The sequence below is a fragment of the Seriola lalandi genome, unplaced genomic scaffold (assembly GCF_002814215.2).
Source record: "Seriola lalandi dorsalis isolate HSWRI2012SDOR001 ecotype SW California unplaced genomic scaffold, Sedor1 jcf7180002054443, whole genome shotgun sequence".
NCBI lineage: Eukaryota > Metazoa > Chordata > Actinopteri > Carangiformes > Carangidae > Seriola > Seriola lalandi.
The window spans coordinates 846,047-871,638 of record NW_019524996.1 but is presented as its reverse complement, the minus strand read 5'-3'; the positions used below and the strand labels follow the sequence as shown (position 1 = coordinate 871,638).

General features: G+C 43.2%; 1 protein-coding gene across 3 annotated transcripts in view; it reads left to right on the top strand.

Annotated features, from left to right (window-relative positions):
- Positions 1-24,501, top strand: part of cacnb1 (calcium channel, voltage-dependent, beta 1 subunit) — a 32,420-nt gene extending 7,919 nt beyond the window's left edge. Inside the window, exons 1-13 of one of the 3 annotated variants that reach the window (XM_087175296.1) lie at positions 3,101-3,436; positions 9,495-9,614; positions 9,826-9,948; positions 10,793-10,929; positions 11,642-11,709; positions 13,155-13,315; positions 16,173-16,253; positions 16,343-16,401; positions 16,488-16,597; positions 19,936-20,087; positions 20,554-20,649; positions 20,757-20,942; positions 22,408-24,501. In XM_087175296.1, coding sequence (XP_087031422.1) covers positions 3,401-3,436; positions 9,495-9,614; positions 9,826-9,948; positions 10,793-10,929; positions 11,642-11,709; positions 13,155-13,315; positions 16,173-16,253; positions 16,343-16,401; positions 16,488-16,597; positions 19,936-20,087; positions 20,554-20,649; positions 20,757-20,942; positions 22,408-22,938 — 1,860 coding nt within the window. In that variant the 5' untranslated portion in view covers positions 3,101-3,400 and the 3' untranslated portion in view covers positions 22,939-24,501. Of the gene's footprint in view, positions 1-3,100; positions 3,437-9,494; positions 9,615-9,825; positions 9,949-10,792; positions 10,930-11,641; positions 11,710-13,154; positions 13,316-13,785; positions 13,815-16,172; positions 16,254-16,342; positions 16,402-16,487; positions 16,598-19,935; positions 20,088-20,553; positions 20,650-20,756; positions 20,943-22,407 lie in introns of those variants that run through there. The other 2 variants (XM_023411010.2, XM_023411007.2) reach the window with 2 other exon arrangements.
- Positions 24,502-25,592: the final 1,091 nt, after the last annotated feature.

The following is a 25,592-nucleotide window of genomic DNA, read 5'->3' as shown; positions in this document are numbered from 1 at the left end:
TCCAAAAATTAATTTAGCAACTCAGCCATTTAATGCATGAAGTGTCTATTAGTGTTTCTACACATGAACGCAATTCCTGAAACCATGTTGAGACTTAAAAAACTGGCATTAATTACAGAGAGAGAAGCTTACAGACGCCCTATAGGTTTTGTACATATAGCCTATTTTAGCCTCTCCTTGAACAACGCAAAGCAAAGCCCTGTATAGGCTTTACAGTCTCACACACACCTACGCAAGTGCACACTCACTCACCACACACACACACACACACATACACACACACACAAACAAACAGCACAGATACACAAGAGCCACAATCAGCCAACGGTAGAGCTGGCTGGTACACTCGGCATGGTTTCCATGGCAACCGGGCCACTGAATCTCCTTCTGTGTGCAGGCACAGTGGGATGGAGAGACGAAGGAGAGGATGTTTAGATGGGTTTGTACTTGTTTGTGTGTGTGTGAGTGAGTGGGTGCAGCCTACATGTTTGTTCAGTGTCGGTTTGTGTGTCGAGTTCAACAAAAACACACTCCGTCTTCAGGTGTGTGAAGACCAGCAGAGACTGTCTGCTGCTGCTGCTGCTCTGGAAAGCAGGCAACATGTCTGCTGTTGTTCCAGTAGTATCTGGTGATGCTGTCGGTGAAAAAATACATTTTTACTTCAAAAATTCAAATTCACCTTATTGGAATCACTATGTCATTTGCAGCCAGGAAATACTCAGACTCATACACAACATTATAGTATTGTAATATTACATCAAATCGTAAGGTTTGGCATGATGATCACATGACAGCAAAGATGGTCCTTATATCAGGCTGAACCGGCTCCTCCTCCACAAATGAGACGGTCCAGACTCAGAGACCAAAGCTAATGGTCCGTTCCAGTCCTCATCAGCTCCACGTTTATCACCAAGTGCCTTCAACTTGATGTGACATTTTTCAGCAGCACACCACCAGAACAAAGTAGATGAGAACAGTGCTTAATATTAAACATACAGCTTTAACGTAACTTCCATTTCTCTGTAATGTCTTGTAATCGACGATATATTCATGCTACTAACAAGAGCAAACAGCAGAGTTTATGCTTGGCTGCCATTAATTAGACTCTGCAGCAGCTTTTTCAGTTGTCCACTAAATGTAATGTATTTACCAGTGACTGATAACCACCATTTCCTGGATAATACGGCATTGTCACATGGTATTTCCCCCCAAGATTTGATAAGAATCTCACAAGTGTTCCTAATTTGAGCAAAAATGCTTCATTCTTCTGTCACATGTTGAGGAGTCTTTGGCCAAGTTGGCCCCAGTTTGATGTATTTACTCTAAAATGTGGAAGATTGAGCCTCTGAATTGGGATACAGCAAACACCAGCTAAACCTGCCAATCAGTTTAAACCTGTTAATATAAAAAATCCACTCAGTGCAGGTTTAAATTCTTTTTGTAGGGTTAGTGCCTTGGTGGCCTTGAGGCTAATGTGCCAACCATGATCAGCAAGGTCCATCTCGACAAATTTGCAACATGCAACCTGCAATTTGCAAGAGGATCTAATTCGCTAATTTCCAAATGTTTGACTAATCCGAACCTCACAGTCCGTGTGTGAGCATGCAAGCGTCCTTGCAAACATAACTGCAATAATTTGCGAAACAAGGCCCTGTGACCATTTTCAATCTGGATGTAAGCAGCACTCACAAATTGCATTTGTGAAACAAGCAGCTGGGTCATATCCGGCCCATCGCCCCATCTCTCGCTACCCTGTTCTGTGGTCCGTCTAATAAATGCCATAAACAATCAAGTGAAATAGAGCTGAATAGATATACAAATGTTTAATTTATAAGGCATGAAATGTTTTCACCCTAAATTAAAAACTCTGTGGGGAAAGGATTTCAGAAATGGAATAACTCAAATTGTCTGTTGTGGCAACCAGAGATGTTACCAGAGTAAAGATCCATCCTTTTTTTTTATTTTTATGGCTCATTCAGAGAAGATAATGTCTTGGCTTGGGTGCCATATGTGAAAGGCTGGGAGGGCTCACATCCTGGAGGGAGACCAGCAGTCCTCTTGTCAGTCCTGACATATGAATACCAGCAGAGCACCAGTTGCTGCTGTGTCTGGCTGCAGGAGGAGCCAACCGGTGGCTCTGTTGGCAGCTCCTTTTTTTCCACCTTTCCCAGCTGACTGTCTTGTCATCAGCTACTAACACAAGAGGAAGAGGGGGTCAGGGCTGTAGTCATGGGGAAGCCCCTGGCATTGTGTCAGAGGTCGCCCTCTAGTGGACAAATTGGACCCCCCGACACTACCACCACCCCTCTAACCACACCTATCTGCCCATAGACCTCCCTCCTTTGGCCTTTTTACTAGTGTCCCAGATCCAGACCATATATTAATGTAAGTAGTATAGCCTATGTTTTTGTAGTTAATATACAAAAAAAAAAATGTAATATTTATAATAAAATATTAGTAGCTGATCATTTTGGATGATATATAACTGGATTTTGAGCAGTAACTATTCAGCAGATACTTCAAAGGTTTAAGTAGTCGAGCGTCAGCTGCTTCAAAGTCCCGATCATTGCGCTTCATGTCCTCAATTCTCTGCTGTTGCTCTGAATGCCTGACTCTTTTTTCTTCCTCCCCTCATATCCATATTAATCCCCCGTCTGATACCCTGATACTCTGATATCCGGGAAACAAAGAGACAGAGAGAAAGAAAGAGGGAGAGAGAGAGGGGTTGGGAAGAATGAGATCAGGACAGAGGCCGAGAGGAATGAAGCAGAGAGAGAGAGAAGGGGGGGTTTCCCTGGGCACTGCCCCAGCGCTCGCTCACGTCAGCCAGGGCATTGAATGGCTGACGGCTGCATACCAAGCCTCCTTCTGGGTCTCAGTGTGTTCACGTCCCTGTTTCTGACCAGCCAGGGCTAAATATATTTCCCCACTTTGCAAATGTAGCACAAGTCCTGCAACCCGACCCCCCCAGCCAGCCCCAGCTCCCTTCCTCTACACAAGGTTCACGTTCCTCTGGGTTGTGGAGATGGGAGGGGGGCGGGGGAGTGAGGGAGTGTGTGTGTGTGTGTGTGAAGGGGTTGGAGGTTAAGAGAGCGCTCTCCTAGTTTCACACATACGGCACTCTTTTCTGGCTTTCTCTCCTATCATACACACCACACACACACACACACACACTCCACATACACATACACATACAGTACACTTACCAACACACACATGTACACTTGTGCACTTGTCAAACTAGCAGGCAGATACTCACACTAGTTGCCACTCTCTCTCGCACACACACACACACAGACACACACACACACACACACACAGATATTCACGTAACTCTGTCTGTGGACTCCGGCGTTGCCCCCTTGGTTTGCCGTGGTGTGGCGAGCGTGGCAAACGAGGTATGGAGCGGACTGAGAGGATTCAACGGCCCGTCATGGTAAGATCTGGATCTGGATAAATCTACAAGCTGTGCACTTTTGGCTGCGTCTGCCTGGACTAGAGTCAGTGTGTGTGTGTGTGTGTGTGTGTGTGTGTGTGTGTGTGAGCGTCTTTCCTTGCGTGCGTTTGGATTGAGTTTTGACAGTTCAGCTGACACTTTTCCTCTGAGATATGACAGGAGAAATGTAACGGGCCGCCCGTGTCCTGATAGTACTGTACCTCCTGGTCTGTGTCTTTCTTTGCTCCCCCTCTTCTGAATGCACCGTGCGATTCCATTTTGGGCCGGGCCACAGCTGCTGGAAAGGCGCTGTGTTTTTAATTAGACTTCCAGTCCCACCGGTTGCCTCTGCTGCTATGTGCACTGCCCAGCACTGTGACCATTTCAGGGGGCTCGTTTCACTGCTGTCCCCCTGTCCCACACAGGCCTTGGTTGGATCTTGTGTTTGAGAAAGTAACAGTATGCAGAGCAACATACATGTTCTCCGTTGTGGTGTTTTGCAGGGCTGAGCAATAATTCAACATTTTCATTTGACTTTCAGTGGAATTGTATAGGGCTACAGCTAACAAGCATTTTTATAATCCACTAATGAATTAATCAAAGAAGTTGATTGGTCTGCAAATTATTGGAAAAGAGATACTCACTGCAGTTTCCCAGAGCTCGAAGTGGCTGCTTCAAATGTATTCTTCAACCCAAAGATGGTCAGTGTATAATGATGAAAAATAAAACCAAGAAAAAGTGATAAATCCACACATTTGAGAGTCTTGAATCAGTGTAGGCTTGGTATTTCAGCTTGATGAATGACCTAATTGTTGTTAATTAACTGACTAACTACTGATCAAGTATTTCTTAAAAGTGGTGATGTAATTATATAATTTCACCAAATTCTGCTGAGCAAATAATCAAAAGAATTTTGTTTTGCTTTGTTTTCGCGTCAGTCATCAGTTTGATTCATTTATTTTAGGGTTGCAACTATCAATTGTTTTTATATTGATCAATCATTTAGCCCGAGGTGACATCTTGAAGTTGCAACCAACAGTATGAAGCCAAAACAGAAGCAGTTTACGATCATAAAACACTAAGATACCAGCAAATATTCACATTTAAGAAGCTAGAACCACAAATTCTTGTTTAAAGAAGATCTGTATCCAGTCTTTTAAAGTTGTTAGGATTTTAATCCCCAGAAAATATAAATGAAGTAACTTGGACTTGTTAATGGATTCCCTTTTTGCTTGTTTGTGGAAATGGGGATTTCTGGTGAGTTCAGTCCATGACTCATCTTTCTGGTCATCTCCGCACACCACACACACACACCGTCCAGCTGGTTGCCATGACGCTGCTGTGACAGAGAAAAGGAATATGGCCGTTTACAGCCACCGGCTATGAGTTCCAGACAGGAAATCTGTCCTTTGTGAAGCCTCAGTTTGTACATATGCCTTTGAGACACTTTTCCCTTTTCTTTCCCGCAGGTTTCTTTTTGCCGTACCTGTCTTCACTGAGCTAATCTCACTCTGGATGTGAGCTGAATGTACAGTGGAGCTGGGGCTCAGCTACTAATGCATTCTGGTTGGCTCTCATCTGTCTGAGATGAGATGTTTTGTTCTTGTTCTTCTTCTGAAATGTTTGACGACTGGAGCCCGAGGAGACTCGGAGATAAAGCAAATAGGAAGAGGATATTTAATGTCCTCAGGTTTCCTTTTTTTTTTTTTTTTCACATCTTCTGAGCTGATAAGTAGGAAGATATTTTTATCTGTTTAATTATCAGGGCAGGGGTTTGCAGCATGTGTTAGCTCTCAGATGGTAATCACTTCTTAGTCATACGTTGTGAAGTCTGACAAAACCTGCAGCAGTGTTCCTGTTGTTTATGGCAAAAGGAGATTAAAATTGAAATCGACTTCTGCTCTGTCGTGTGACACTAGGAAGACAGGGTTGATCATTTCTCATGTTTTCTAAAGATGGTAAAAAGGACAAATGAGCATTAAACTAGTAGAATATTGATGCCAAACCAATATGTGCAGTCTTTTGTAAGCTTTGTGCAGATTTCAAAGGCAGATTTTCTTTACTGCTTCCAACTTCTCCCTTTTTTTCTGATTTCCCTTTTTCTTGAATCCGTTTCCAAAGGCACCCTCGGATCAGAAACAATGTTAACTGATTTCCTTGCTGCAGGGTGACTCTTTTCAAGCCTCATTATTCAAAGCACTTGTCTTTTGCCATCCCACCCTCACTCCTTATTCCATTACCCCCCTCCGCTGTGTTGCTCTCTTTTTTTTTTTTTCACCTCCATTTATTCAATATCAATGCTAAGGAGGTGTAAATTCATCACGTTGGCAGCCACTCTGCAGAAAATGGAGGAGAAACAGTCGGTTCATTTTCACGATAATTACTGAGCCTCACCTTTTGCACCGTTCATGTGTTTTACCCTTTCCTTACCTTCTGTGGCAGTGCAGTATAGTTTGGATATTACCAACTTAATGTAGGAAAGTTTCCGTTTTGTGGTTGTCCTTGGTAAAAATGTGGATATTTCCCTTAAAAAAAAAAAAAACAAACTCCCCAAAGGCCATATTGTCATGATATAGTTATTGCCATGTTATTCTCCAGTCTATTTACCAGACTGCAGCCTCACAGCTGTAACACACACAGAACATGAGAAAATACTTAATTGATCAACTGTTGAAAAGCTTTTATGCAATTTCCCCGTTGCTGATTTCCCTTCCGCGTATTTTATTTACTATTGATCACTATATCTTCTTTCTATCTCCTTCCTGATGCAGCTCTCACCGGCTGCCTGTAATAAGCCGGAGAGATGGTTACTATGACACTGCTGGGGTCTCTAGTCTGGCACTGCCAATAGGAAAGCAGCTCCGCCATCAGGTGGCCTGTAGCTATTTTGAACAGGAGCTGTATGTGAAGTGAAGCAAGCAGCTAAATTAGAGACACAACCCACTGACATGAGAGGAGAGGGAAGGGAGGAGAGTGTTGGAAATGAAAAGGTGGAGTAAATTTGTCCAGTTGCTCTCTCAGTCTATCAGCACGTTCTGTAGGGTTTCAGGGGAGAGAAGGTGCAGAGAGGTTATTGATCAGTTGCTATTTTGTGTCTCCCCTCATCCACATTAACCTTTTTTTCTGAGGTATTGACTTTTGTGTCTGTGCACATGTATCCGTCCATCCTTCTCAGTCTCTTCTTTCCCTGCCTCTTTTTTTTTTTTTTTTTCTCGCTGTGTGTGACGTGAATCAACTGTAAGAGTGACTCAGAGACACAAGCATTTGTCCATACACAGATATACACATGCACAGACACACACAGAGTCATCGCCTTTTCCCTCCCACTCTCTCTCTCACACTGTATTTTGCTGCATCACCGACCTGTTGCAGCGAGCAGGTTGGTCCCAGGTTGTTTCAGACATCATTTTGGCCTTTTTTTTTTCAGTGGGTTCCCTATCAGGGTTTGTTAACCTTCACTGAGTCGGTGCTCGATGTCGGGATGCACCTGCACGGTTCAGAAGATGACTCAGAGCTGGTAAGACGAGGCGGCTGTTACTGTCCTCATTAGATGCTGCATGTCACTCACAGGATCATTCCTTCGGCTTGAGTGGGAAGCGGGCGCACTGCTGTGAGTGTTTGAGTTGGAGTAAATGAAACAGGAAGTGGGGATGGTTTGTGAATGCCTGAGGATGCGAGGAATAGCAAGCCATCGCCCTGGCAACAGGGAGTGTCTACGTTTGGTGTGCTGTTGCCAAGTCACAGAGCGCCTCGATACGACAGGTGGCAGAGCTAGAATCAACATTTGTGTTTGTAGTTTCATTTCACATCATACAAAAACACATGAATGGTAATCGAAGGCGTAGAGGAGCATAAATCACACATAAATGCACATGCAAACACTGACAGCCAGTCAGATGCTTCACTGTTTCACACATGACCAGTTTTTCTCTCTGGGTATATTTAGACCCTCAGGTCAACTCAGGTGTTTGTTCTCTCAAAATACTTCTCGCCACAGGTTCTTAATAAAGGAATGTGTTTGAGGGGTGCCAGCAAGGACTTCTCTTTTGATTTATTTTCACCTTATGTTTCAAAGTTGTGGCATGTTGGCTTTGTTCAATACAGACAGGAAACATAGGGAGAGAGAGGAATATAAACTGAAGTAAAGGTCCCTGGCCAGAATCGAACCAGGGACACGGCACTTGTATGATATGCTTCTTGACTTCAGGACACCAGGACAACTTAAGATTTATTTTCATCTTAGGGTTGAGTATCAAATGTCATTACTCGAAAAGTACCTCACCTATTTAGCATTGCACTCATATAACATGGTTGGACTGACAATGGACAGTTTTTTTTAAGTATAAAAACAGCAGCAGAATCAGACACATTGTCTGTGTTGTCCCACACACCTTTCCCTGTCACCCACAATACAACTCGACCACCAATCAGGCTACAGAGATCAGGTCACCTCAGTTTAACCTCACCAACAGATTTTTTTTCATTTCATTTTCATACGTGTAAGTCTTCAGCCCCAAATTCATTCAATTTTTTGCAGCTCTTGCTGGAGCCACCAAAGGCTTTTCATAAATGCAGTTTTACTCCCCAAGACCTGTGAACAGACTTTGATGTGTAAAATTGTTCGCGTTTCCCTTTAACCACTCGGGAACCAGGCCTAGTAACAACACCCAAACCAAGACAAGTAAGATTTTGAAACTTTAAAATAGGAAATATTAACATTAGAGTATTGCTGTGTTTCAAACACCAATACTTGAGCCCTTATCCAAATGTATTCATAGCATTGAAAGTTGGCATTAGATACTTGGTCACATTCCTAAGAACTTTAACTTTTCCTTTAATCGTATATTTCCTCATCCAACTTAGAAATTCTTCATTTACCACTCACATATTGAGCACTTTGCCATATCACATAAAAAAGGGTTAAACAAATGTTTATATTCCCCAAACAAAGGAATTGAAAGATGTATTGGGAATCTGGATCTCATCAAACTGATCAGAAACCGGGATATCGTGTTGGCACCAATATTGAAATCAATCTCAAGCCCCAGCCCAGAGATATTTGTCGTACTCACAGAGTGTATTGTCTGATTACACATGCTCAGGGAATTTTTCCTCATTATTACATATGGTATATGTCATATTTGCGCATTCTCACCTCTATTTTAAAAGCCCACACCTAGTGACTCACTTCTTCTGCCTGGCACATTCAGCTGTCCGCATTCTTGTCAGCACCTCCTACAAAGAGCCAGGCAGCCTGTCAGCTCAAAAAAAAAAAAAAAAAAAAAACAGTGAGAAGAGAACAAGTGGGATTGTTATATAAATTGAACACTCAAACACTTCAGAAGTTCAGGCTGCCTCCCTCACTGTAGTGCTATACTGAACAGTACAGTGGGCCGACGCCGCAGGCTCACAGGAGGCTCAGGTTTTTATTGTGGTATGGGTGTCTGGATGAGGGTCAGCAGGAGAGAGTCAAGTTACCGTGCATGAGTGGTGGATGTGTTGGAAACTGTAGCCACTTCATGAGAAATTTATATCCCCACTAATATTATAAACAGTCCTCAGGCCATTTTTTCTCTCCAGCTCTTTCTGTCTCTACTTGACACACCCACACAATGACTCTGTTGTACCTGTGCAAAAAGATTTAACACCTCGGCCTCACTGAAGCTGCGGTGGAAATGTCCACCTGTTGTTATGCATCCTCTCCACCTCAAATTACACAGAGTCAGCTTCCGTGCAGTATGAAGGCCAAGGCCCCTTTTGTGTTTATCTAGGTTTCGCTTCTCGAGACATTTTGACCACAAACAAATTGCAAAGGCAGAGCCGCAAGACAAAAAGGAAGAGGAGAACATTGGGAATACCTGAAGATGAACGAACAGGTTTCCAGTTTAGACGACAGGCATTCAAACGCATACCCGGACACCACTGAGTTCATCCTTCAATTTCAAGAGGTCGACCTCTTGTTTTTGTTCCGTCCAAGGCTTGATTTGTGGACCTGTGCTGCGCTGTTGTCCCTCCTCTGATCCTCCTCACCTTTACGTAATCTCAATGTACGTTTCAGGGCTCTGCAGACTCCTACACCAGCCGGCCGTCGGACTCAGACGTGTCCCTGGAGGAGGATCCCGAGGCTCTGAGGAAGGAGGCCGACAGACAGGCACTCGCCACACTCGAGAAAGCAAAGGTCAGAGAACAACTGCTGTTGTTAGTGTTGGTTTAATGGACATTATTGTTGTATAATCTTCACATCAGTGTCTGTTGTTTGTGTCCCTGCTAAACCTCTTCATCAGTGTCAAGTGGATGCTGAACTCGGTGTGAGGTCAGCAGCTCTTTCTGATGTTTCTGGCGAGTTGCCATCTGCTTACTAATGGCTGTCTTCTCCATCGCTGCTTCAGACCAAACCAGTGGCGTTTGCTGTGCGGACAAATGTCGGTTACAACCCCGGCCCCAGTGATGATGTACCTGTGCAGGGCATGGCCATATCCTTTGAAGCCAAAGACTTCTTGCATATTAAAGAGGTTTGAACTTCCCAAAAACTCAACTAAGATTTTACACACTAAACAATGCAATACACACTCAAAATTAGAGTTACGTGAGGAGTACTTTCTGTACTGTACAGTACATTTTACACATAGTAAAAGACCCAACTGATGCTGACCTTTGATCTACAAATGTACTTTGTAGTTTTTGGATTTTGGAATATACATTTGTGCCCAATTAGCATGACCTAAAGGTAAAATAACTTATGTCTTGACTGAGGCACCTGGATGGAAAAAGTTGATCTGTAGGCTTGGTCCCTTTAAACCACTGGTGGTGGTGGTGGTGGGTGGGAAGCCAGTGAGGGATCATCAACTCACTGCACTACCTCCTTCCATCTAAACCTTACCCAGGCCTTTAGTGGGAGTTAGCAGCAACAACAGCTGCAATTCAGGGAGAAGTCAGTGATGTAGTTTAAAATATAGTTTAGAATAAATAAAAGTAAAAATTAAAAGTAATTTTCCTAATATTCGCTAATGATTTTGGTCACCTGGAGTAAATAATTGTACTTTTGTCGGTACAAATGTTAGGCATACAAAAATGAAAGTGAAACTGTGCCATAATGTACTTGGGAAGCGATAAGCTATTGTACTCTGTGCTGTCTTATAGTGTATAAATAGTTTAAAGAATTCTACTTTAAAGCCTTAATGACATAAATGGTGAAAGCTTCAATGATACAAAATGCACTTATCAGTTTTGTTGTGGTTGTGTTTTGATACCACATCTCGAGTGGCACTGGTTCCCTGCTAAGTGTTGATGTGTGTGAGCAGGAAAATGTTGGCGTATCATTGGTTGCTGATGTCTGGTTGTGTGTTTTGTGTGCAGAAGTACAACAATGACTGGTGGATCGGGCGTCTGGTGAAGGAAGGCTGTGAGGTGGGCTTCATCCCCAGCCCCGTCAAACTGGAGAACACTCGTCTGCTGCAGGAGCAAAGGATGAGACAGAACCGTCTCAGCTCCAGGTAGCCATGAACAACCCTCTGAATCTAGAGTATAAACAACCCCGCTTTTCAAAACAGGTCAAATCTGAGTCACACTTCACCCACCAGGCAATGTAAAATGTCCTAAAATAGACAAAAGCTCAGCAGTGAGTCACTGTGCTCCACTACGCAACTGTAGCATTTTTATATATATATATATATATATATATATATATATATGCTTCTGTAGTCTCAGTTTTCGTTTTCAGGAATTAATCTATTTATTTTGATTATTCTTAACTGTATTTAAAAATCAATGCTACAGCAATTGCGAGGCCAGATTGTAATACACAACTAGCAGTTCAAGCGCTCCTAATATTTTTTGTATGCTTGTTTTTTTTCACTTGTTTTCTTAACTACTTAGATGAACTTCTGCACATAATCAGTAGCTCATTAACACTTTCCCCCAATATTTTCGCCTCACCTTTTATTACCAGAGGGTCACAACAGCACCTTGTTTACTACAGATTATGGTGATCGGTGTCTTCTTGCAGAAGGAAACCTAACAATAGCTTGCTCAATGGTATAAATTATAGGTAAAATCAATTTAAACAACAATTTAAATTATCAACAATTATTTTTTGTAAAAAATGGTAAAAAGTTGAAGATAATGAGCACCGTGTTCTCAGTATTGTGAAGGCACCATATCTTTCTTTCACCAAGTGATAATTTGTGCCTGTTTTTCTCATTACAGTAAATCTGGAGGAAGCTCCAGCCTGGATGTTGCCACGGGAACCCGCAGGCCCACCCCACCTGGCACAGGTGAGGTCACAGGGTCTCCTTATCAAGTGGCAAAACAGTGACCGGGTGTCCGTGTTTGTGTGGGCGCCCGTGCAATCCTGACAGAGCGAGAGAGAGAGAGCAAGTGAGCGAGATGAGACAGGCGTCTGATATTTAGATGAAGATTTAAATTGGCTAGTTAGTCAGGCATGATGATGAATCACGCCGCGTCTCAGTGGCTTGCCATGTGAACTGAGAGAGGTCTTAGGAGGTCCGTCATTAGCACACAGGACGGGGCTGAAATAGAGCCGAGAGAGCCCACACTCATTAAACTTGATAAGTATGTCTGGCTTGTGTGTGCATCACTGGGACGACACAGAACGGCTGCTCGATATCCAGAGAGACAGCAGGAGAGAGGGAAGTGTAAAGAAAACAACTCTGATTGACTTAAATCAAATAGAGCCACTGAACTGAACTTAATACATACATGCATAATACAAACCACAACTGTCTTACACCTTATACATTCTAAGTGGCTGATCTGACTTAAAGCAAAAGTTTGACATTTTGAGAAATGGACTTATTGAATCCTGGTGAGGGAATTATAGGAGAAGATCACTACCACTCTTTAATACAAAGCTACAGCCAACAGCTGGTTAGCTTAGCTTAGCGCAAAGACTGAAAACAAGAGGCGTCATGTGCTAGACCATGTAAAAAGATGAGATACAGCAAACTCACAATTAGTGAGGTTTACAGGTGCTGGTAGGAGATGTTGTTACTGCTGGACAGAGCCAAAGCTAACTGTCTGTGCTAAGCTAAGCTAACCTGCTGCTGGCTCCAGCTACATACTCATAGTCATGAAAGTGGTATCGATCTTCTCATCTAACTCTTGGCAACTAAAAGCAAATGCAGTGTAATTTATCTAAATGTCCAAAAGAAGACACCTGCCAGCCCTGTCCACCCTCCCCATACCAACCACACCTGCATCACCAACAACTGCACCGACAGCAGCTTCCCCCTCAGCTTGATTCCTTCCTTCCTATCTGCTACTTTCTTCCAGTTTCTTCTGCAGCTGCTCCTTTGCCCAGTTCTTTCACATCTACACTTCAAGTTTTTTTTGTGTTGAATTCACGTTCTCCTCTGCTATTCACATTATTATACCCCACACCTGTGCCTTGCTTCATGGTAATCTAATGTGTTCTTTTTGAATCTCTTTGTCACTGTTATTTCCGGTTTAAATCATACTGTCACCTTTTTCAATCTTAGTGTGTGCCATCTCTTGCAATTTCCTCCATGCCTCTTTCTGAATGCATCTCACATTCTTCCTTCTATTTACTCTTCCCCTTTTGATTTCCCCCCTCTGTTATCTTCTCATCCTCTTTCACTTCACCTTGTCTCGCTCTCTCCTCTGTCTCCTCTCACTCTTCTTCCTTTTCTGTTCTCCTCTTGTTCCTCTCTCTGCACCGCCCGCCCTCATTCCTCATCAGCTCACTTGGACATATCCACTGTGTCCTTTGACGTTGACCCCCTCGACCTGGATGCTGAGGAGCCCCCTGAGTCCCAGGGTGACCCTCGCTCCTCCAAGGGCATGTCAGGCAGCGTAACATCCCCTCAGGCCAACATCCACCGACTGCCCTTCTTTAAGAAGGTAACATTAGGGGCCCAGGACACCTCGCTCACCTCGCCAGCCTCCCTCCTCTTCCCTCCCGCATTTGTCCTCCTACTCTTCCAAGATGTGGTCAGGTCTCTCCTTCCCCTCTCCATCTCTCACTAACTCACAACTGAACCGGCCCTGCTGCTACCCTATCTCCTGAATCTAACACAGTCTGGCCCCTGAGGATCCAGTCATGATGGTTATGCTGAGATATGTTTGGATGATGGTTTCTGTGCTTGTTTTGGAGAGGCGTTGAGCTTACCGATAGACTCTGAAATGGCTGCTGCTGCATATCAGTCTGAGTCTATTTTAAAATGAAGCCACAGTGGTGCCCGTCAGTATAAACTCTGTTTTAATCAATAACCAACCCCCCCCCCTCATCCTAACCTGTCAATAACTAAATGTGCTCTTGTGTTTTGTGCTTTTTTTGTCTCTTCTGGCTTTTGTGTGGAATGATACTGTAGGTGGCCCAGCTAAACAGAAACAGAAGTCGGTGAGTGTGGTTCGTTCTCATGACTAACAGCTAACATTTCAACTCTTCACTCTGTCTCCTCATCCGCTGTCGTCTTCCATTGTCCTTCTTGTGGTATCTTGTGGTGGGAAGAAATCAGTCTGCAGAATATTTTACAGTACCTTTCTCATGTTTCCATGGACATATTAAAACAAAAATATGCACATTTGTAAACCATGACGCCTCTATGCTTTCCCCAGAGCTTGCATCACAGCTGTCTGTGCACAGATGCAGGTGCAGATCCATCCCAGGCTCTGTTAGTCAGCCTGTAACAGTAATACCTCCTGACATGCTTTCATTTCCATTCATGACGGCTCATTTGAGTGACAGTAGCCTATGATCAGCTGTTTGTTCTGCTTTTCAGCACAATTGGAATCACATGTTTTAGATTAAGCTTGCAGAGCAAAGGGACACAGATAGTGACACAGTTTTTATTCCAATAGTTATCATAGCATTATGTCAATATTAATATGTGAAGATATTGAGCAAGATAAGAATTTTAAATCTATTTTTTAAAGAGCTTTAATCAATCATTTAATGCAAACAGGTCAACTGTGAAGCACAATATCCAAAAATTAGTGTTTTTTAACAATATGATTTTGTAGAGATATAATAAACCATAATACTGAGAATAGACTGTTTGTACTGAGACAATTTTCGCGGCATAATGGAGATAATATGTCAAAGGTATTCATTTAGAATCATGTTAAACAAGTTAAACCAACTGAGCCAATAATCACCTGGAATACTGGAACAAAATCCTTCATGTTTAAAAGAGATGATGTTCCTCAGTATTTTAACTCCATTTTATAAAATGCAACTTCTCATTCATTTACTGTAAACATGAAAACTGAGACACAACACATTGACATTAGTATTTTTTAACAATATGATTGTAGAGACGGACAATGAGCGGTAGTAGAGAATTAACATCCAGCACTATATTATGTACACCATCCTTCCTGTTACTCATCGCACTGAATTGTACACAGTGCTCGTGTTATTCAAGACCACTGAGGACTATTGTTATGTTCAGTACTCCAGCTCTGCCCCTTTAGAGACAAGAGCCATTTGGAAACTTTTTAAAAAAATTATTTTTAGCCTCTGTGAATACAAATGAGGTGAAATGAGCTTCCGTTGCTCTGCTTTATGTAATGTAATGTAGTGGAGCGGGCACTCCAGCACTATATCCTGCCTTAAGAGCTGCACAGCACCGCACAGAGGAGGGGGCGTGCTTGGAATACAGATCTAAGAAGGAAAAAAAATATATATATATATATATGTGTGTGTGTGTGTGTGTTTAGTCAGTTTAGTCAAAGGACGGGGACGTGTGACTGTTTCACCCCAGTTCAGGGAAAACAGTTTGTTTCTAAAGACGGCAGATGCTTATGGAGTCATTACAGATGAATCATTCCTGTCATGATTCATAATGTACAGATGAGCCTAAGGTCCATGTGCTGCAGTATGGATTGTGTTTGTGTGTGGGTGTTCTGCATAAGTCACCGTGTCACTCACAGGCTTCTCCATTTTTAGTGTAAATGGCTTAAGGAAAGCCACAGAATACAATACTGTTTATATTCAGTTTTAATATATGTGTTCATTTTGATTGTTAAAAACACCACATAACAAGAATATGATGAAGAAAATAAATAATGCAAAAATCTGATTTTAAATGTCATTTGGAGATTACATTTTTGTTTTAAGTGTAAATGGCTTAAAGAAAACTTGTGTCAGAGATTTGTACGTTGAAAAATCTATTAATTTTAGATTTCTAGCATAAATGGATAAATTTGGGAACAAGAACAAAAAGTTGAAGCTCAAATGTAAGAAAAACACTTTTTTTTTTTTTTTTACTGTAAACATCACATGGCAGCAGTTACTGGCAGAAACAACTCGACAACTTTCCCCCCAAAGAGCTGATGCACAACAAAAAGAGAAAAGTGTGAAGTATGACGTTTGTGTTAGAGCAGCGGCACAGTCACGAGAGCTCTCGACATCCTGGCGTCTGGTTTAATTATGGACACTTTAATTATGTGAGAGTGCAGAATAAGAAATAGAGACGAGAGCTCTCAGTGAGAAATTGATCCCTGCCACCAAACATTCATGGGGAGTCAATAAAACACATGGACTCTGGCGTCTGAAACTCACCATCCATCAATCTGACCGTTCAGAGAGGTGACGGAGGTGCTGGGGAGAGAGGGCTTTTGTGTTGAGTTAATGTTGATTTATGCGTGAATGTAACTGTGACCGTAGATCTGTGTGAGCTTTTTGGATGTACATTCAAACACAACGTGACAATCTAACTAACTGCACTGTTGGTGCCGTCTTTTCCTCGCTCAGATGGAGCATGTCCCCCCCTATGACGTGGTTCCCTCCATGAGACCCATCATCCTAGTCGGGCCGTCACTCAAAGGCTACGAGGTGAGGAGGAAAATTATCAACATGTGCTTGTTTTACATCTAATTTCTCTCAGGTTGTATGATGTCTTACGCCTGATGTTTCATCTCCAGGTGACAGACATGATGCAGAAAGCGCTCTTTGACTTTCTGAAACACAAGTTTGAGGGCAGGTAAGAAAGAGCTTCCATAGCAATGGTTTGTGACTGTTTCTGTTTGGTGTCCCAGTAACAACTGGTGCACTGTATCACTGTTTCAGGATATCCATCACACGGGTGACAGCGGACATCTCCCTGGCCAAACGCTCAGTCCTCAATAACCCCTCCAAACACACCATCATTGAGCGCTCCAGTACCCGCTCCAGCCTGGGTAAGACAACACATTTCAGTCCCATTCAGACAAGTGACAAGAGTTAGTTCATTTATTATTTGACAGATGATAAAAAGTATAAAGAAAATATTTACAGCGGAGGCAGTTGGAAAACATTTTTATTCGTAATGCTGCTGAACATTTTCACTGTGTCATATCTATATTGCTTTGAGTGTGTTTCTAGACATATATAGATAGCACTTGAAGTAGCCTATAATATAAACTCTGATGGGTACTAATGTTGAGGGACTGTATCAAAATACAGTTTTATAGCCTATGAAAGTTTTAGCTGTTTTTTTCTGACCTGTTTACGCATAGAAAACTGGGAAAACGTCACTTTTGAGAAGATGGTGCCAGTGAATTTTGGTATTTTTGCTTTTAAAAAAGACAATTGGTCAAAATAAATGCTAATTCATTTTAAGCACCATTTTAGTACTGGCCGATTTCTGGGAAATTAAATGAAACCGCCATGTATCGTGGGCGTCGAAGAACAAGTTTTTTTTTGCCTTCGTCTGGCCATGTTGGGATGTCATTACAATTTATGTGAATCAGGTGTGCAGGGCAGAGCTGCAGCAGACACTGCAGAAACAGGGCACCGATCAAACTAAGTGTTTTCGTGTCAATTGTTCCCAAATCTCCTACTTTAAAGTGCAGGTCTCAAACATGCGTTACATACTGAAGTTGAGCCAGTCACCAAAGCATGGCTGCCTTTCTTAGCAGGTGGAGTGGCGGAGTTTCAGTAGCTAGCGTTAGCATGACCTGAAGAGCTAGCAAACACAAAACAGAGAAAACGGATTTTAACTCAAAGTTATCGTGTGTTTGAGCTTGGGCTTCCTAACCGGACCACTGGAGACCCGGTAGAGTCGCCCTGCTCAGTTTTTATCTGCTCAGTTGCCGAGACTCCCGCCATGAAGACACCGGAGCAGCAGAGACCAACTCTTCGCGGCAGCCGGGCTGACCACACTCACGGTGTTTCTGTCGGGAAACTGAACATGACGGAGTGACGCTCTTGGCTTTTTTTGTTTGGTAAACGTTCCCAGCGCCACAAAAACCTCCTGTGGTTCACTGAAAGCCACATACAGAGGAGAAAACAGCAAACGTTGGGCACAGGAGGTCATCCTCATTTAGGGTTAGGTACGACACCCCGAGAAAAGAATGTGTCGTCCCGGGGTTTATATAGTCTGCTTGTGACGTCACTGCCGTGTCCTGCCTAAAAAAGCCGCAATCACCGTAATACTGATAGATAGGCACAGTTTATTCTTGGTTTTATGCAATATCTTGACGAGAAGAAAAACACAGAAAATCACCAGATGTATTTGTCCTTTTCTTGGAAGCTTGGTTTGCAGCTTTGAGTTAAATTCATTTGCCATTTCACAGACGTTAAAGAAATCCCATTTAACGCATTAAAAATACCTGTAAAACTGCATATGAGCAGTTAAATTATGATTAAACAATGAAAAAAAAGGAAACTTATTTATATTAAATATTTAGTAATTCAGGATGCCTCAGCCTAGAGACCCAGCGTCACTGATGGCTGTGGTTGGGTGTGGCCACAAGTGTGCTTTGTTGTACCTGTACCTACACCCGACAGTGAGAAGTTCAACCAGGAGGTCAGCAAAAACAAGACATTTTCAGGGGGTATTCCGTTACTCTTTAAGTCCTTATGATTTCACTTTACAATTTGTGTGTGATGAACCTGAGGATTCGGGGAAAGTGGTTAACAAAATGTGAGTTCTGTAAATTTTTACTTAGTGTAGAGTTAGGCGCGATAAAGATCGGCAGAGAGTGTATTTTAGGCATCATTGTACTTCATCCTATGACCTGAAAGTTTTTCCCTTTTGTACCCGCTCTCACTGCCTGAGTCTGATCTGGCCTCCTCTCTCTCTCTTCATCCTGTCTTTTCTGCCCTTTACCCATCCTCCCCTTCCTCTCCCACCACCCATCCTCTTCCTCCACTCTCTTTTGATTCAGACGTACTGGGTACGTATGCTCTCCTTCCAACAAAACAATGAAGCCTCTCTCTTTCTTCCCTCCCCTTTTCTTCTCACTATATTCATCATCTGCTCATACATTGTTTGTCTGCCTGTCTGCTTGCCTGTCAGTTTCTGTGTTCCTCATACTTCTGTGTGACAGCCTGTAGTCTCTAACAAAAAGAAAAGAATTACGAAACCAAAGCGGGAACAGATCCGTGGGAGGGCAGCAGGGCAGCTGGTGGCTGCTCTGCAAATGTGATCGGGATTGAGCAGAGAGGAAGCCAGTACTTTCCATACTGCTCTATGTCGTGACCCTAAACTGTATTGGTGCAATCCTACCCAAGGATAGCTTCTATAGAAGCTGGACCTCGCCTCGTAAACTCAGTGTAGTCATGACAGGGGAGCAAGTTTCTCTCTGCAGTTAAATCCAAATTTGCAAGAGTCCAGGTCTTGTTGAGGTTAATGGAAACCTTGCCTGCTATTTCTTTATATGAGTTAAAGCTCACATTTATTATCACCCTGCGGAGGCCCTCCAGCTTTAATTCTGTGTTCTTCGGTCCTCTGGAGGCTGCTGAAATGTGCACAGGCCCTGTTTCTCTGCAGATTGCCTTGCCCCTGTTATCTCTCTCTGCTGCTGGGTTGGCAGCACACACAACTTGGAGGCGCTGAGGTTTGACCAGACAGACGAGGAACATTCTGGTTTACAGTTTTTATCTCTCTCCTTACACGTCAGCAGGCTGATAAAAGGGAGGAACTGTGCTTGAAATGCTAAATAACAAGCTCATATAGGCTGTTGTTGAGGAACAATGAAAACAAATGTCCCAAGCAGTGCACAGACCACCGAGTGGCTCACCTGATAATTACTGCTGTGCCTATTACCGCTAACAAAAACTAATGTTCCACTTCATTTGTTTGATGAGGGTGTTTTGTTTTTCTGCTTCTGTTTTATTTACATGGTGAAAAATTGTGTCCTTATTATTAGTTACTCCAAGTGCCACAGGCATCTCATTCTTAAGTGCCTCCTTCCTTTGCAACATTGAAACACAAATCATCAGAAGCACATGAGGATGTTCCTAAATGTCAGGAGGTGGCACCAGAATGAGGATGCTGCACTGCTCCATTTAGCTGTGCATAAATGGAACTTTAAGTGTGATCCAATCTAATTCATACGCTTGGAAGTGTTTTTTCCCCCAAACCTCGACATGCATGATTAACTATTGACATGTAGGTTGTGTACTTGTGCACAAAGTAAAGGAAGTACGGCTGATATACAGTTCTGTGTCTACTCAAAGAGAGAAGTAGCTTAAAAAATTTTTTCCCCTTCTGTTGTATTTACGTTTTCTTATCTGTTTCCCGGGCCCTCAGCGGAGGTACAGAGTGAGATTGAGCGCATCTTTGAGCTGGCCCGCACTCTCCAGCTGGTCGCTCTGGACGCAGACACCATCAACCACCCCTCTCAGCTGGCCAAGACCTCCCTCGCTCCCATCATTGTCTATATCAAAATAGCCTCACCTAAGGTATGGCAACACATGGGCTCAAAGGTACCCTGTGGAGTTTTCTTGTGTTTGCATTCAGTGTTCCTTGCAAAAATCTTTATGTTTCCTCAACATACACCAGATGTTGTGTGCATTTCCGTCCTCATAATCATCACTTTAAATCGCAGTGTTTTACATCCATACTGTGCGTGTAATTAACTTTCTCCTTCACTGCTGTTGTTGGTCTATTGCTACATTTGTTGGTGCATTAATGCCACCAACTGTTGAGCAGTGGAATAGGGTAAAAACAACTCGCACCATCTAACTCGTTGTGCTAAGCTACAAACAAAACATGGACTCACTTGTGAAAACATCTACAGGATACCTTTGTAATTTGTTTTTTTTTCCCCCTCTTCCTTTAATTGTGATAGAATTACAACAGCTGGTGACTGTGGGTGTGAACATTAACACAAATACATGTTGACACAGTGCTGTTCTCTCCTTGCAGGTCCTGCAGAGACTCATTAAATCCAGGGGGAAGTCCCAGGCTAAACACCTAAATGTGCAGATGGTGGCAGCAGACAAGTTGGCTCAGTGCCCACCTGTGAGTTTTTAGCTGTGTAAAGCAGTTGCTGTAAATCAGTTCTTAGAATATGAGTTAAAACAAGAGGAATAATTCATGTTGATTCTAGTTACTTTATTTCCACACAGGAATTGTTTGACATCATCCTGGATGAGAACCAGCTGGAGGACGCCTGCGAGCACCTGGCTGACTACCTGGAGGCCTACTGGAAGGCGACACACCCCCCAAGCAGCAACCCTCCCAACCCTCTGCTCAACCGTACCATGGCCACGGCAGCTCTGGCCGCCTCCCCTGAGCCCGTCTCCAACCTGCAGGTACAGGTGCTCACCTCCCTGCGCAGGAATATGGATCTGTGGCCCGACATGGACGGTGCTGTAGCTGGTGAGGGGAAAGAGGAAGAACACGCTCTCTGAAGTCCAGCAGAGAGAAGGGGGACTCCGGCAACTCAACCTCAATCCAAACCCAGCAACCTGCTCTCTTTACCCTGAAGGAGGGGTGCATTAAAACCATGTTTATGCTGTATATAGAAACCCAACACAGATGCACATTCACACATACACACCTATGCAGGAATTGACCCACAGATCAGCTTAATAAGGAGACAGTTTCCCACACATGAAGCGCTAGTTTAACAACACCTACGAGTAAAATGATGCAGTCTTTATCTTAGCAGGTCAGCGTTTTCTGTCCCTGCACTGTCAAAACTGTGAGAGCAGCTCAAGTCAAACCACACTGGATTTAAAGAATAACTGATAAGGCACCTCGGCCCCCGGGGCCCCCTCCATTTCACTGTAATCAAGAGTAAAATGATATCTGCTGCCCCCACCATGCCCTCTTTAGCTCTGTGGCCTCCTTTCTCCAGCACTTTTTAACTCTCTGGGAGGCTGAATCCAGTTTGCTGTCCTCCTCCGTGTTGCCATGGTACCGCCCCTGAAAACAGCAAGTCATGTCCGCCTCTTCAAACAGAAACGCCTAGTTTGGTGGAGGCTGTTGCTAACACTGTGTCCAGTTTAATCTAATCTCCTTTTATAATAATTTTAACAGCAGAATACTGATCAGATCTGTCTCGATTCCAAGTTATTACTGGCTGCTCTTCAATTATGATGAGTTCCATACTGTCAAAGATATTTACATCTTTAACATTATGGCAACAAAGTGACAGGTATTGCACCAAATGGCAGAAAACATCTCCTACTGTTTCTTTTATGGCTGTCATAGTGGCAACAACAATAATCCAACCAATTCATTTTTATTTCTTAATTTATATAAAATGATTCAATATATTGAGCTGAGTCTGTCAGTATAAACATCATGTAGTGCAGACTTAAATTAAATACGTAATCACTTGGTAGTCATAGTGATACAGCTTATTTCTGCCGTGAGGTCAGTCAGCCAGCAGGCGGCACTGCTGCTCTCCTTGTTGAATAACTGCTTGGGAGTGTTTTAGTTTGTAGGTTGGTGTCGTGATTTTAAAACGTGGTGGAACTAATTGTGTAATAACTGTATGTGTTAGTGTTGGTCCTTTGAGTATAAGATAGTGTGTGTATGTGCCAAACCTGGAATGTGCGTGTGTTAGATTAGATTGATGAAGATTGATGTGGCTCATGAACACTAATGCTTTCAACATCACAGGTTCTTCAGAGGGAACATTTAGGTGTGTGGTATTGTGGTTATTTGAAGTCTATACCCTGCCTGATAATCCTGCTGACTAACCACTAACAGTTTGGTTTTGCTCTGCTGTTTGTGTCTCTGCATGGTTTTCGTGTGGCATGGCTGCAGGGGCCGTACCTGGTGCACGGCGAGCAGAAGCGGGATGGGCCCCTGACGGAGTGCGGTGGGAGCGGCACTCTTCATGACTATCAGACAGACATGGGAGGAAAGCCTCAGCAGCAGCAGGCGTACCTGCGCTCCTCTCGTGGCCAGCTACGGGGAGGGAGCGGGCGAGGCCTGTCACGACAAGACACCTTCGACTCCGAGACCCAGGGCAGCCGGGACTCTGCCTACACCGAGGCCGGCGACTCCTGCATGGACATTGAGACTGACCCCTACGAAGAGCCTGAGCCCTACCGAGGGGGCGGGGGCAGCCGCCTCCACCTGGCGCAGCATCACGGCAGACAGGCGTCCTGGGAAGACGAAGGCGCAGAGCCGGACCAAGAAAACCTGAACCACCCTCCGATGCCGAGCCAGACGCAGCCGCATGGACGTGCCAAGCTGAGGGAGCGTTACTGCCAGAACCCTGTGGACACAGGGGCCAACATGAGCCGCAACAAGAATCAGGACGACTGGGGGAGGGACGTCTACATCCGCTGAACACATCATAGGCAAGCAAGCTCCTGGACAGACTGAGGACGGAGGGAGATAAAGGGGGGGGGGCTGAAGTCTGGATTTGGGGCCATGCCAGTCAGGCTAACAAATTAATCTGTTTACATCCCAGTACAATGTAAAGAAATACATCAACTGCCAGATGCCATTCTCATCGAGGTCTTCTTGCAATTCAATTTATTTATGTTTAGAAAAATAATATTGGTCTGTTTTTTGTTTCTTATGTTAATACTGCATGAATATCATGGATTTCTATACTGACAGCACGAGGACAGTAATAGTTACGATTGTGAATCTACGATTGTGATCTGTATGACTCGATCTCTCCTTCAGTTGTAGAGTGTGAAGGCTGGTAGAGCTGTAGTCTGTCATGTCTGTCCTCTGCAGTCTTAAACAGGGTCTAAAGTCACCGTCCCCATGTATGTACAGTGTCAGGGTTCTTCTTCTTCTTTACCTTAATCTCACTCCGTGCTTTGGGATTTCAGGGTTTCCTCCCACAATGAGATCCAGAAGTCATGAGTCTCTCACCTCCACTCTCTTATCACCCAGACCTTAAAAAGCCGGTGGAGAAGTTGCCATATTTTAACATGAAAATTTATCGATGTTGCTACACTCATGTCAGCTTGATAACAGCAAAGAATACACTCCAAAGACGTTTACTTCTTCCCTGAACTGGTTCAGCCACATCTGACCCAGTCCTCCCTGTATCTGTTTTCCCCTTCTTCGTGGGTGCTGAGGGCGCCTGCAGTATTCACTTGTTCTCTGGTTTTCTAACTTGGCGCAGACTCAAAGCAGCGCTGCGGTTGTAGTTGTGTGAATGAAGTGTCCTGCCTTAGTCACTCCCCAGAACCTAAAACACCCTTAATTCAAGAAAACTCCAATCACAAGTGCCGGAATGTCTCACCAAGCCATGTCCACCACTGCCACGGTGGGATGTCTTAACTCTTGTTACACTCGTTTTCATACCATATCTGTGTGTCTCCGTGTCTCACTGTGCCCATGCTGTCGCTCCAGCACGTCGCTCATCTCGTTTTCTTTGCAACAGCTTCGTCGTCTGTTTTTCAGGGCTAATTGTTCTATAAAAAGTACTTGTGTGTGGTTACTCACTCCCAACTTCCACCAAAACAGCTTAGCTTGTCTGATATTAGATACCACTCTCTTCTTACTTTTGATTTCGGACTGAATTAGTGTTGTTTTTTTCCCGTGCAATTTTTTTTTTTTTTTTTTAATCTTCAATTCTTGTGAGGTAGTGAGAGGAGGATCCGGTGGGGTGGGGGGAGGTAGGATCAGCTTTGGTCTTTACTCAGTTATCTATAATGGAGAATCCATGAATGTCTTTGGTGGGCTGCCTCGGCCCGCCCGTCTTCAGTTGAATAAATAAATATTAAATAATGATCAGTAAATAATGTTATTGTTGCGTTATCGCAATTGTTAAAAATATGAGATAACATGTATCATTGGTGCCTGATTGTAGCTACATTTTGCTTTTTCTGCCTTTCATTTTTAATCTGTGGATAAATTCGTATTTTAATTAAAAATTTAACCAGAAAATGCCATTGTGTCAATTGATTTAAAAGGTGAGATGACATTATCAAAGATTTCAAAGATGTTCAACCTGTGTGTGCATGTGTACACGTTCATATTTATTAGTGGGGTTGCCTTTTATGTCAACATACAAAGAGACTTTAGTTGAGGAGAACCTTTTCTTTCTTCTTCTTCAACTCAACCTACGATGTCGTTATTTCATTCTCTTCATTATTTTAAGGACACAACAAAAGATGATTGTGTAATGATGTTCCCAATAACACCTGACATCACTCTGCCTGCACATGCAAAACAATCAACAAAAACCAGGTTGTTGGCTTCCAATGCAATTCAGATGAGTAGAATCCAACGCAAAAAATGTAAACAGATCTTTGTCACTTGACAAAGGATGACAGGGATTATTAACTCCAAACTACTCCTTCAAAGATGAAACATGTTTACTCACAACTGGCATGTCTGGCATTCAAGGAGGAAACACATTATGTAAAAGGCTGAAGTTGAAGCACGTCTGATTCCAGGATGTGGTTTTTATTTCTCGCATCAGCGTTATTTTATCACCTGCATCTCGCTGACACTCTGCAGTGGAGGAAACGAGATGGAGGTTTACTTCTCACATTCAATCGTGAGCCTGACATCAGAGAGCTGTCTAACAAAGTCCCCAGCAGAAGCGGAAAGATCCCAGTGTGTTACTGTAATATCAAAGTCACAAACACTCACTTTATGGGAGCAGATCAACTCTACACAGCCATTTTATTGTTATACCTGGAGCTAATTTACATTAGCTTATATACTGCTGGGCAGTTAAGTCTAGAACAAATCCTGTTTCAGAGGCTCATCATATTACTTGTAACTGTTGCTGTTAAAAATATCTAATGGACTAAAATGTATAATAGCATAGTATAAAAAGTACAAAGCAGCATAAGACGGAAATACTGAAGTACAAATGTAGTAATAAAATACTTTACAGGTCAAAAACATGACAGTAAAACCTGGAAACTTGTAAATATGAAAATGTCATGCTCTGAAAGGTCATTTGTGGACGCTGAGATAATACATTTACTGAAGCAGAGGTACGTCACATGTCTGGATCTCTTTTG